At 38.0% G+C, this 13,382-nt stretch overlaps 2 protein-coding genes across 7 annotated transcripts in view; both read right to left on the bottom strand.

The window, feature by feature from the left end:
• Positions 1-2,096, bottom strand: part of LOC135651175 (pentatricopeptide repeat-containing protein At3g04760, chloroplastic-like) — a 3,169-nt gene extending 1,073 nt beyond the window's left edge. For both annotated transcript variants that reach the window (XM_065171052.1, XM_065171053.1), the window contains exon 1: positions 1-2,096. This exon is cut by the window's left edge and continues 28 nt beyond it. In XM_065171052.1, the coding sequence (XP_065027124.1) occupies positions 214-2,037 (1,824 nt within the window). In that variant the 5' untranslated portion in view covers positions 2,038-2,096 and the 3' untranslated portion in view covers positions 1-213.
• Positions 2,097-2,168: 72 nt separating this feature from the next.
• On the bottom strand, positions 2,169-12,543 carry LOC135582337 (uncharacterized). 5 transcript variants are annotated; one of them, XM_065171056.1, is made up of 11 exons: positions 11,776-12,526; positions 10,973-11,098; positions 9,736-10,143; positions 9,352-9,462; positions 7,441-7,531; positions 6,130-6,198; positions 5,499-5,576; positions 4,744-4,833; positions 3,031-3,081; positions 2,646-2,879; positions 2,169-2,530 (listed from the first exon to the last, which is right to left on the bottom strand). In XM_065171056.1, exons 2-11 carry the CDS (start codon positions 11,056-11,058, stop codon positions 2,411-2,413), a joined length of 1,338 nt encoding a protein of 445 aa, XP_065027128.1. In that variant the 5' UTR covers positions 11,059-11,098; positions 11,776-12,526; the 3' UTR covers positions 2,169-2,410. The 5 variants fall into 5 exon arrangements, with proteins under 5 accessions (XP_065027128.1, XP_065027127.1, XP_065027126.1 ...); XM_065171055.1 differs by having other exon boundaries at positions 10,973-11,083; positions 11,776-12,523; XM_065171054.1 differs by lacking the exon at positions 10,973-11,098 and having other exon boundaries at positions 11,776-12,535.
• Positions 12,544-13,382: the final 839 nt, after the last annotated feature.

The raw sequence follows: 13,382 nt of genomic DNA, 5'->3' as shown, positions 1-13,382 counted from the left end.
AAAGAGTGTAGTGCCTTCTTTAAATTAGCATGAACAGAAAAAGCAAGACTTCCATCTTCGGCAGCAGCAGAACTTTTCTGCCATCCAGTGACAGAGGAAGAATTAACTTCCAACTGCTATGAGGAAATGGCTCACATGATCATTTGGAGGGTCAAATCCAAAAAAAAAGAAAAAAAAGAAAACAATAACTAGAAGAAGCAACAGTTGTTAGCACTAATCAACCGGTTGGGGGATCTCTTTGAAAAGATCGAGAATGGGAAAATTTTGATTCAACCGTTTCAAAGAATCTTCGGAGAAGACATTTCTCATGGCCAGATCTTTAGCCAATTCCATGGCCTCAGCTTTATGGCCAGCATAAGCAATACCTTCAACCAGAATAATATAGGTAGTTTCATTGGTTCGACATCCTTTGTCCACCATCTCCGCAAGTATATTAATTGCCATATCAATCCTCTGAACTTTGCACAATCCGAGGAGAACCGTATTGTATGTGATAACCATTGGCTGGAAACCACTACTCTCCATATCCCTCATCAGACCAATGGCCTCATTTACCATCCCATCCCTACACAAACACGAAATCAGGACATTGTATGTAACCTCATCGGGGTCAACTCCCTTATTGATCATTTCCGAGACCATCTCAAGAGCCCTCGAACGGTTCCCGCTGTTCCAAAGTCCTCCTATGATCACATTATATGTGCTAACATTTGGGGAACAGCCTGTCTCAGCAAGCATGTCCAGAACTTCCAAAGCCTGATATGGATTTCCGCTCTTGCAGAGAGCCGACAGGATCGTGTTGTAATTCACTATATCTGGTAGACAACCATTAGAGATCATATAGTTCATGAACTCTATCGCCAGATCCAATTTACCATCCTTGCAATAAGCAGAGATCAAGGGGTCATAGCTATAAGCGTCAGGCTTCAGTCCCCTTCTGATCATGTCCTTGAGCAATTGCTTTGCTCTCTCAACCTTGCCTTCATGACACAGAGAATTGATCAAAACACTGTAGGTGACATTGTTGGGTTTCAGACCTCTTTCAAGCATTTCACCGATCAACTTCTCTGCGTCCTCCCATCTCTTTCGACTCAACAACCCACGAAGCAAGATGTTGTACGAAATCACGTCCGGGTCGCAACCTCTCGACGGCAGGCTCTTCAGGAACTCATGGGCCGCGTCCACCATCCCTTCCTTGCACATCCCGCGAATGATGGCATTGTACGTGTAGTTGTCAGGTCGAAGCCCCTGCGACACCATCTCGTCCAAAAGCTTCATCGCGTCGCCGATTCCACCTTGCAGCAACGCCGCCTCTATCAGAATCGTGAACGTGATCACCGTCGGCTGGCACTTGTCGTCCAACAGCCGGTCCAGAGCCTCCAACGCCAGATCCAGCTTCCCCCTGCTGCAAAGACTGCCGATGAGGATGTTGTACGTCACGATATCAGGCGGGCAGCCCCGGCTCTTCATCCGGCCGAGTACCTCGATGGCCGCCTCGATGCGGTTGGCCTTGCAAAAGCCGCTGATTAGGGCATTGTAGGCAAAGACGTCGGGCTCGCCGTGGTCTTCCAGGATGTCCAACACCCTGACCGCCTTGTCGAGCTTCCTCGAACCAAACAATCCCTTGATGAGCTTGGTGCAGAGGATCACGTCGGGCTTGTACCCTTTGCCCACCATGTACTCGAGGAAGTAGAGCGACTCGCTGAACTTTCCAGCTTTGCAGGACCTGTTGAGGAGCTTCACGTAGTGGGATTCCCCGGAATCTGGGATTTGAGGTCGGGAGGCTTGGGTTCCTGAAGAAGCCCTCGCGACCTGGTGGCGCTGTGGCGACGGGACACCTGGATTCCGGCACCCGTAGGCGATGGCATGGGGGGCGACGGGATTCATGCGGGGGGTGGATGAAGGCAGGCACTGGTGGAGGAAGACTTCATGCAGAGCGTTCATCGTGGCATCTGTGAGCATGACTGAGCTCACCGAGAGGGGCAGCAGTTCAAGCGTTGGAGGTGGAGGATATAAAGAGTTCCGGATAAGGAACATTTGTTGGGGAAGTAGCCGCAGCGAGATGCAATAGTATCAACCATTCAATTGGACCGTATCTGATTCATCTGCTGATCACTGCTTTGTGCGGCTCAATGTGATACCCAAACCATGTGACGCGAGCATAGTCGGAATAATAATCTTCATGTTTTGACATTAATAATTCATAAGATTTTCCATGGGAAAATAGTAATACTGTTCTTACTACAATATTTATGATACAATTAGAGTTGACTTAGAGAAAACAGTCAACCAAACTAACAATGACACATCAGTTTACAGATATGATTGACTTTTTTAAGGGAGCAGTATCATAAAATTAGAGATTAATAGCTGAAGATAACACCTTAAACAGTTTTCCTGTGGTAGGCAGTCAATTTAGTAGACTTTCCCAACATGTATTTTTTCCTGAGCAAGTCTTCAGCAGAATGGGTTTCAGATCTTTGACTCCCTTGATGATCTCTTCATGCTTGGATTGTTGAGGCAGGAAGAACTGTGAAAAAGGGAAGTGGACAAATGACAAAATCAAACGTCATGATGATGATTCAACATAAGGTTTCTCAATGCAACAACAGATCTGGAAATGAAAATAATCGTCATGCATGGACCTTCAAAATCCACAGTAAATATGAAGCGCCATATCGTGCTTGATCTTGTGTATCATCAAATTCATCAGGTGAGATGTTCAGGCAGGATTTTACAAGCTGCAGCTCTTTAGCAAGAAATTTTTCGATTTTGGAGCTAATAAGATTGTCATCAGGATCCAGGATGACTGCTCCTTCGTTGGTCGTGAAGTGTTTTATCCAACATTGAGAGAGGAACCGGCGATGGATCCATAAGGCCTTGAAAAAATATCCAAACGAAATGAAATTATGTTGTCTGAAAACTCATAAATTTTAACTATGGTTTCATAAAAATCATAAAACCTTTATTGCTAAGAGAGCAACACAAACATTTACAACAATGTGGCGATATTGAATATATGAACCAAACCTCTCTTCCAATATAGCGAGTTAAGAGCAACTCATTCCATTCGAGCTCTTCCTGAAAGGAAAAAAAGATAATTCGCAGTTTTTTTATCTTATTGCAATAGTTAAGAAAACATCATTGTGTCTTAGTAAGGAACAAGAAAGCAAATTTGTGGCATTAGGTGTCATGAAAATGGCAGAGACAACAAAATATTAGGCCATGTGGATATGAAATTTGAGCGGTGAGGATGACATGAATTATGTAATTGTAACCGATATGCAACTAAAGCTGATGCAAATTTAACAAGATAGTATGCAATAAAAATCAACCGGTAAATGTAGTACTAAGTTAACAATGCATATGGATTATAGCTGAGACAAGTTAAAGAATAAGCTAGCAATATCAATTACTACAGTTATAAATTACACTTCGTTTGACAAGCATTGCCTATGACACTTAACAAACCAAGAAAGCAACCAAATGACAATCATCCAAAGCATGTTCAGCTCAGCAGGTTGAATAATCTCTTTCAAGAAAAAAAAGCTGCAGTAACCATATACATGGCAAAATTGGCAGTAAGAACATGTTGATCAATTGGAGTTGAGAGTTGCTTGTAGGCCACCCAAGAATAGGATGTGGCTCAAGTAAAACTATAACTGAAATGAGTGACATTCTGGACAGGATCATATACTGTTGATACTGGAGTCAGAAGTTGATGGTACTGTAATGAATCAGATGGGATGTGGCAATGTGGTTTTGGGATGCAAAAGGTGTTGCTGCAGTGTCATTGTTGGTGGTTGCATTATCTTAGTAAAAAGGGGTGTCAGAAAATTTTACGGCTTTAGATAAAACCAATTGAATAAGGCATGAATGAGGTAATGGCTTAAAAAGATGTCAACAGTAAAATCTTCAGAAAGAAGAGAAAGAAAAAGGCAAAGAAAGAGTAAAAACAAAAAGGAATATGATTACTTTGCCCAAGAGGAATTACATCACAGGCTTTAAAATTTTAATGAATTCCCGGGAGATCAAAATGCCCTTTCAAAATACTTCTAATGCTTTTCTAATCTAATTGCAACTTGGATTTGAAAGTAGACCCAATGCCTAGACTAGCTAAAACAAATAAAAACATAAAAACATAATTGAAACAAACTGATAAAAGTCCTTAAATAACTAAAAAGTTAGCATCAACTCCTCATAGCTAACTAGCGTTGACAAGCACCAAACTCCTCACCAGCCTCTATCGTGCATCGCCAATCCATTGATCCTGATACTGACATCAGCTTCTGATACTGATATTAGCTTCTGATATCAGCAACAGGGATACGGTGGAGTCCTTGCTGTGCATCACTAGAAAAAAAAGTATACATATAGAAAAAGCAGCCCACTCAACGAGGGTACTCCTAGAGCATGGGAACGGTTGATTGTTTCTATTATTTGGACTCGCACTAAGTTTTGAAATAACACTCCACCAAGGCCCACTGCCCTAATCAAGAATACTAAGCGTGGACTCCTTTATGTGAAAACAAGAGAAGTATAGAGTTAGAACAAATTTACATGCACTTGGTTTGACTTCAGTTCCTAGAAAGATCATGGTGAGAGATTCACTTTAACTCCTATTAGTATCTCATGAATGTATCTGTTTACCAAAAATTAACACCACAAGGAATTTTTCAATTCTCATTTATCCTCAATATAAAGAAAACATGATCTAGCATGACCTAAATGAAAGAAATTCACCTTCCAAATAAAACAAACATCAAACTTGCAATCGGTGGAAGCTTCACCATGTTTCAAATGATTGCCCTCTAGCAAGTTAAGCATCAATTGCTGCAGTCAAGAAGACTAAATCAGTGCAAGTGTATGTATTGCTTAATATCTGTATAAATAAATAAATATATATATATATATATATATATCATTCAATTATGATGATGTTCAAAGAATCAAGTGGACGTATATAAATTGATGTACTAACTATCAACAGAAAGATTACACCACCAGTCCTTGAACTTTGTGGCAAATTTCAAATGGGTCCCAAACTTCAAATCTTTTTTGTAATTGACTTCCTAAACCATAATTATAAAAAGATTCATTTGGCTGTACAATAACAATTAATTTGCAAACATGGCATAAATATTAACAAAAAAATGTTATCCAACATGCCCATGTTCCCTGAATTTTGTCTTGAATCATATTGGGAATGTCAAATAACTTTTCTCACTGATGTTTTTTCGAGTTGGCAAGCCAATTTTTAAAGTGAAGGCAAGTAAACTTTCCGTCAATGATTATAAATGAAAGCAAATGGTAGGACTTGATTGAAAAGTTAATTAATAATTTTAGAAGACAATTTGGCCAAATCGGGACCAAAATGAAAATTACCACATGGTATAATGACTAGTGTTGTAATTTACCTAAACATACATAATACCGAAAAATTCATAATTAAGAAGGCTAATAATGCAAGGATTAAAACACATTATGAAAAAGCTTACTCTACGATAGTTGAAACAGCAATTATCAGCAACATGCAGCTCTGCCCATTTTTTTGATTTGTCCAACTCACCAAGCACCTGCAATTATTTCAGTGCATACTTGACAATTTGCACATTATATCTTGATAATTGCTGTAAAATTCAATGCTTGAAAACAAATGGCGAAAGTTTCAGCCGTTCACTGAAACTAGGTACACTAAAAATCAAAGAATCTTTACCATTTTAGCATACAAAACAACGTAAGATTTTGTTGATGTTAGAACAAAATGCAGTTACTTCACTGGTCAATCATATAACCTCCAACATCAACTCAACATCACTTTATCTAGAGTAAAGAAATAAGTGCTTCATGCATATAATTAACCAAGTATCATCATGTTAACATATATCTTGGTAATACTTGATTATACATTTATTTTATTTTATTTTATTTTTATTTTTTTGGTGATACTGAAAAGTACAGGTTCATATATGGCTAGCTATCTTGATACAATACTGGTCCAAGACCTTGTTGAAACCAGTATTGGACCAGCATTATGAATCATGATATCAGCATCCCTACCACAATAACATAATTTTGTAATCAAGCCCTCTGTTACCTATAAAAATTGAAAATCAGCTATAATCTAACCTGAACTCTTTTCATGTAAGATATAAGCCAACAACGGTGGGTCCATGCACGATAATTCATCTTTGATTTCTGCAGACATACAAGAATTGAGTTAGCATAGCATAAATAAGGAAATTATGCTATCAAATCTATTGTTCATGCCACAACATATTCATAAATCATATGACAATTAAATACTACTGAGGTCCATGAATATTATACATGGCTTCTAATATATGACATTTAAGGTGAATCAGCCAATTAAAAGTTAAACAAGAAAACAAAATTTTGCTCCCATACATAAGAATTAAATCTAAAAGAAAATGAAACAGATAGAAACCAAGCTCTATATTATTTTCGCAAAAAACTGCACCAAACAAAAATGATCATGCAAGGGATATGCCTAAAAACTTCTGTGTGAGGGTCAAAGAGGACTCGATTGTCTGCTTGTCAGACAAAATTGATGAGAAAGACACCTCAAATCACCAGAGCCATAAATCAGATTGGTATTTTAGACCTAAAGACAGTGGTAGTGCATTGTGGAGCAGTTGGCCAGATCACAAAATGGAGCCATCACTTGGCAGCTTCTTTTTCTTCTTCCCCTCTTTTTCTGTTTTTCTATTTTCTCAGTCTTCTTCTCCTTCCTCCTCTTCTTTTTCTTACTTTTCTTTTCTTCTTCTCTATCTGTTGCTTTTGCAGCAGACCCTTTTCTTCTTTTCGTTGGCTTCTTTTTCTTTATTCTATTTTCCTTTCTGTGCAGAGAAAATGATGTGGGTGAAGGAACATAGAAGATCTATTGTGCCACTAGTGGTCATGTTGTGCGAAGGAACATAGAAATCAGGGCAGTGGCGCTAAGGCACTCAGGGCCTTTTTTATCTTTTTATTTTTATGATGTCAAACCTTAGAGGACAAGATTGTGCTCATTACTTGGTTGTATAAGCTTGCAATTTAGACTTTCTGTCTGCTTAATCTGTATGACACTAGTCTGGCTCAACTTAGACAGCCTAGCTTCTACGGTTTAGTAGCAAACAGAACAGATCAATTAGTTTGTTCTGGTCCCTATGCAACCTCAATCTAGTTATAAACCCAAACAGCTCAAGGGTCTGGTTGTCCATTTTTTGGATCAGATCAGCCAATTCACTGGTACTAATTAACTACGATTAGGAATAAGCAGGTAAGGAAATAGGATTACATTCCATAAATATTGGTCATATTACTTAATTTGTATTAATGGTGTCTAGTTAGCTATTAAATCAACTATAATGGAGAGAACATCATGGACAAGAGTTAACCAACTTAGAAAAGAAAAGGCAATTATTTAGGAGAATATACCTCTGCTATTTTCTCCACAAGATCAGATTCCTCCCTAATAATATCTTGTAAGTTCTGACACTTCTCTCCCAGTATCTTAATAACCCATCTCCTGTAACCCCCAGAAAAACATTTCTTATTCAAACTAAATTGAAAACTAGACCATTCTGAACGATTAAATAAAAATACATACAATGTATGCAGCCTATGAAGCATAAATACATATATCATATGTTGACAAGACATGACATGGATAAGCCAATACACCAAAACTTGAAAAATTAGGAGCAATACAGCATAAATATCACAAGTTCACAACTATATGTATATATAACAGTTTGGCATTTATTTATCTTAGAAAAAGTATTCATATATCGTGATTTATGATAAATAACAACTGACTAAAACTCCTAACCTCTTCATGTTAAAAAATATTATTTTAGTAACAGAACATGTCAAGAATATAGAAGAGATGATAAGAACCTATAAAAATATAGTAAAATCATTCCAATAATTTTTACAAGATTTACACTTAATACAAACAAAAAAAAGAACTTATCTATTCATATATCCATTTCCATAATCTAGAAGTATTCGAGTAAAAAAGGAATTCTCCCTAAAAGTTATCCTATGTCCCATAAGCAATCTTAAAGGACCAGTCTGTTTAATAGTTATTTAAAAATAGATGCTACAAGGAAATTTCCAATAAGAACAACAAGCAATTTCAAGTATCCATATTTCATGAGTAATAACTAAACAAACACATTGTTCAGTTGGTCTTGATATAGAGGAAGCAAAAAGGTAGTGGTGTTCTTCAAAGGGAGGGATTATACGAGTTTGTCTCATTCCTCTACCAAACAACTTTGGCTCATTACTAACCCTCAATTATTATGCACCAAGCAAAGTTGGACAAAGTAAATTAATGGAGTTGCACTAGTAGAATCATAGATTTTAAAGGAGTTACACATAGTTTAAAACTTAAGGAGGCCTTCCAATGGGATTAGACATGGGTACCTTGATACCTTGAGTACTTCTTTGAATAACTAGTGGTGCTTGCAGGTTAATCCAATTTTGAAATGGAAAACAAATGAATTTGATACCTGAAAAGAATTCTGGTAGCATGAGTCAATGGCTATGTTAAACTTAATTATTTGGCAAATTTTTCTTTTCTTCAAAAGAAACAACTACAACCAAACGCAATAAGTAATCACGTATTTCCAAATAAATGGGTGGTATTTGAATACACAATTAACTATCACCTTCCATGTTTAACAGATATAGGTTCTCCAGATAATAGTGTCTAACATTGACAATAATAGTTCTTTTTATCAAATCATGGAATGATGAACTGGAGGCACCATTATTACATATGTAATAGATTACCTATGTATCTATTACAAAACTGATTAGGATTATAAAAACATGTAAAAGAATTGGATAAATTTACTTCTATTTATTCTTTTGACTTTTGGAATTTTATTATAAACTTTAATTTTTTAAAAACCAAACTTTTGGTTAAAGTAAAACACTATCAAGTCCTCTGATCTGTCAGAAAGACTTTAGAGATCTTTTACGCATACAAAGAGTTGTACATCTTTGTTTTTATAAATATTGGTGTTTCTATCCATGCATACTAAAATGCAAAGAAAAAAGAAAAAGATTCTGTTTTGGATAAATTTATAGATTCAAAATTAGTCTTTCTAATTAGTTTCATCAACAGAAAGAAAAAAAAAAAAAAGAAAATTACTATTGCAAAGAAATGCCAAACCATATGCATTAACATACATAAAATATGTTCAGCTAGATATTTGTTGAATAACAATATTTTGATTCATTAACATCGAATCGTTTGTTTGATTGGACCGAAAAAAAAAACAAAAAAGGAACCTTAAAGCTTAGAACTCCTACAGTGGAAAATGAACTAAAGGTTACCTTTGACTCCAGGCATAATCACATTTTGGCGCATATGCAAGAATAAGTGTGGAGAATCGGAGCTCCTCCAAAAACAGTGAAATCTCAAGTTTCCTAGAAAGCACTAATCTCCTGTAAAGACACAAACTACTGATCAATAACATTTTATTTACCTTGCTAATGTATGCTCCTCTATACAAGCACATAATCCCTACATCTTACACAATATAGTCTATGGAGACTTCAGATTGTTTCATCTTTGTATATGTTTTGCAAAAAATTCCATGTTTACAATGGGAAGAAGTTTAGTCCATTTATTTCACCAAACACTCATGTTTGTGTATGATGTCTATCAAAATTTGGTCAACAAGTTGGCACCAAGGAAGACATAGAATGACAACTGACCTGCAATTCCAAGCACTGGCAAAGTTGAAACTTAAAATCAATAAGGCCTTAGTGTGTTTTAGTATCTCATTTTCCAGAAGATGATCTAAGTTTGCTCCAGAAGTTACACTACAGAAAGCACCGCTGTTCAGAGATAAGTTGATAGAGGCTTTATATCTTCTGGATACATCCATATACGCATGCCGAGCAGCAACACATAAATGACAGAGCACATGTGTGGAGATTGCCAACTTATGATCTCTATTCCAAAAGGTTGTCTTGTCATATTGGACTGTATTTGACTCTGTAATACTCGTCTCAATGTTACCATCAGCTAACCGAACTGAAGTTGCGAGTGTGGGAGAGGAACTGCTTGAATCCTCATCAAGAGATGCAAACTGGGATGGGTGCAAAAAGCCTATTTCGTCACTGCACAGAGTAGCAGCAAACCCAAAATGCATGATCATTAAAAATGTAAATTTATAAACATGTGATAAAAAGAAAAAAAAAACATCCCAAGCCCAAAAGCACTAAATAGTTATTCCACCAGAGGACCCATATTAAAGAGCATTTTATAAAGTACAAAGAAACCTAGTCTTTACATATCACACCCAAGAAGTTTAAAATATGGTTCAGGCTGGGATTTACCAATCCAATGGCTGACTATGATGCTAATTAGACGGTTTTACCTGGTTCGGTCTGGTATAACATCATATTAGGCTTACCAGGTGGAAAATAGACTGGTACCAAAATGCTTACTGATTGGTATCAGTATGAACTTTTTTTTTTATTTTTTTAACAGTTATTTGTCCTTTTTTCCTTTTTTCTTTATATTTTTCTCAAATGCTCTCTCTCTCTCTCTCTCTCTCTCTCTCTCTCTCTCTATTTTTCTCTCCTCCTCGCTCGCTCTGTCATGCTGTCATCACAATCTCCAACTCACCACATAGTTGGTGTCTCCTCCTCATTCGTGTCATCACCTCATCCTCCTCCTACCGTTAAGCCTCATCCTCTTCCTCCTCATCTTGCCCTCTTTTCTCCACCGACCTGTACTGAGCATCAGTATGTCGACTGTACTGTTATTGCACCAGTGTGGTCATCGACCGAAATTAGCACCAGACCAAGATTTTAAACCATGGTCACACTTAACCTATTTATCAATTACTACATGGTTTCCTGAAAGTTTGGTGCTGAAATGATATTTGGCACGGAAAATTTGTCATATGATGCTGCAAGAAAAAGGGAACATTGCTGAGCTTACATAAGCTTATCTTCTTCCAAAATAACTTCGAATTGCTCTAGTAGATTCGTCTCGTATCCTCCTGGAAAGCTTGAATCCTTCTCCATTATTCAAACCTTCTGTCTCTAGAAACTGAAAGGAAACAAACTAAGAAATATGGGCTCATAATATATACATATATAGGAAAAGGGAATAATGGACACTGGCCTGTTCGGTGCCATCTTTTTAAGAACAGTTTTCTGCTATTTAGAAAACAGAACAGAAAAAGGTTGTTTTAGTAAGTGTTTCTTGTTTTCGGTCTTTCACAGACTCCCTCCTCAAAACAGTGACTGCAAAGAAAAGCTAAAAAAACACGACGACACTCGCAACCAACTTTGAAGATTTGACACATTGGCAAGCTAAATTATACAGTAAAAGATGAGGGACGACATAAATCGTTACTCCCAATTTGCACACCAACTGATGATATCTCCAGTCAGAAGAAGAAAGATGAAGGACAGCTGTTTGGGCTTGTTCATAGAAAACATTTCGCAACTGTTCTTGGGATGGTCTCCTGAAAGTACCTCTAACCTATTTCCTAGAATCAAAATAGCCTATAGTTCGTCCGGGTATCGTTCTCAAACCCCATCGCGATTGTTGAGCCACATGATACAGACACGAAAGATGATGTCGTTTGATGCAGACGCCACAGTGGCAAACGTGGTGGTGTTGTTCCGCTGCTAGCTTAGACAAGAGGAGACAAGGGAACACATCTCCCTGGCGTAGGGCACAGGGACTTTGCCGATGCAAGGCCAGAGGAGGAAGGGAGAGAGGAGACAGCTTACCAACAACGGGTCGACAGATCAACGCGTGCCGGCAGCCAATCGCGGACTTTCGTCCGAGGAAAGAAGGAACGCGTATCGGCAGCCAATCGTCGCCGTGCGTCGGGGGGAAGGAGGCGCATGCCAGTTGGGTAGATTCTCGTGGGAATAAGGGAACACAAGGGAACACATCTCCCTGGCGTAGGGCACAGGGACTTTGCCGATGCAAGGCCAGAGGAGGAAGGGAGAGAGGAGACAGCTTACCAACAACGGGTCGACAGATCAACGCGTGCCGGCAGCCAATCGCGGACTTTCGTCCGAGGAAAGAAGGAACGCGTATCGGCAGCCAATCGTCGCCGTGCGTCGGGGGGAAGGAGGCGCATGCCAGTTGGGTAGATTCTCGTGGGAATAAGGGAACACAAGGGAACACATCTCCCTGGCGTAGGGCACAGGGACTTTGCCGATGCAAGGCCAGAGGAGGAAGGGAGAGAGGAGACAGCTTACCAACAACGGGTCGACAGATCAACGCGTGCCGGCAGCCAATCGCGGACTTTCGTCCGAGGAAAGAAGGAACGCGTATCGGCAGCCAATCGCCGCCGTGCGTCGGGGGGAAAGAGGCGTATGCCAGTTGGGTAGATTCTCGTGGGAATAAGAAATCCTCCATCTAAAATTTGTTTTCTAGTTTTTGGTTTTGGAAACAAATTCCGGCCATTATTCTCATAGTTTGAAAACAAAAAGTAACTCAACTATTTCTTTATTTCCTTTGGATTTTTTCTTTTCATATATATCCTTTAAATATCTAAATATGCTCCTAATTAGTCTTTCAATATACCGCAGTCAACCCATTGTACCTATAAGTATTAGTAGAAATTGCCTTAAAAAGGTATTGTAACATTAAATACTTTAAATCAAGAATTTAATTTCTAATGCTACAAACGGTACGTACCAATCCGGTATGCAGATCGCTCGCTACTGAGTAGCATTAGCTTGGGTGCATCGAGGGAGAAGAGGAAGAAGGTGCTCAAAGAAGAAAGAGAATCGATAAAATCTCAATATTTTTCGATCCGACGCTATCCTCTCTCAACGATCTCGATCTAGGAGGTAACGGAGAGGCGACGACTCGACTTCTTCTTCGCTGCATTCTTCGTAGAAAGCCAGAGATGCCTGCGGCCTTCGTCGTATTCTTTGTCGAAGGCTAAAGACGTCTTTGTCGAACACCACATATAAGGAGAAAATCATATTTTTCTCCACGTTTGACGTGACAACAAGAAGAAAAGAAGGTGTACGTGGTCGTTGAGACAACATACACCTTTTTTTATATTATATTATATTATATATATATATATATTCTTTTATAAATATATGTAGTGAAAGAGAAGTACAATATTGATGATTTGAAACTGTAGTTTCATATCGTATTGATGTTTTATCTCCTCTTTCACTACATGTTTTTATAAAAGAATAAATATTTGAAAAGTTATTAGCAAAATTTGAAAAAAAAAAAAGTCGAAAATTGTTTTATTATTGTTGATATTCTATAGTATAAAAATATTCTCAACCAAGAAAAAAGAGGTGTCTTTTGTTCATATTTTTTTGGTGCAATAAAAAAAACTGGGTTTGTATTGGATCAA

Source organism: Musa acuminata, chromosome BXJ3-10 (genome assembly GCF_036884655.1).
Source record: "Musa acuminata AAA Group cultivar baxijiao chromosome BXJ3-10, Cavendish_Baxijiao_AAA, whole genome shotgun sequence".
Classification (NCBI taxonomy): Eukaryota; Viridiplantae; Streptophyta; class Magnoliopsida; order Zingiberales; family Musaceae; genus Musa; species Musa acuminata.
The sequence above is the reverse complement of the archived record's forward strand: the minus strand, read 5'-3'. Positions and strand labels throughout refer to the sequence as shown.

Coding starts and splice junctions, on each gene's coding strand:
- LOC135582337 (XM_065171054.1), bottom strand. CDS start 11,894: ATGCGCCTCCTTCCCCCCGACGCACGGCGACGATTGGCTGCCGATACG. Junction 4,834..5,498: donor GCTGTTTCAACTATCGTAGA/GTAAGCTTTTTC, acceptor TCTTGACTGCAG/CAATTGATGCTTAACTTGCT. Junction 2,531..2,645: donor ATTTACTGTGGATTTTGAAG/GTCCATGCATGA, acceptor CCTTTTTCACAG/TTCTTCCTGCCTCAACAATC.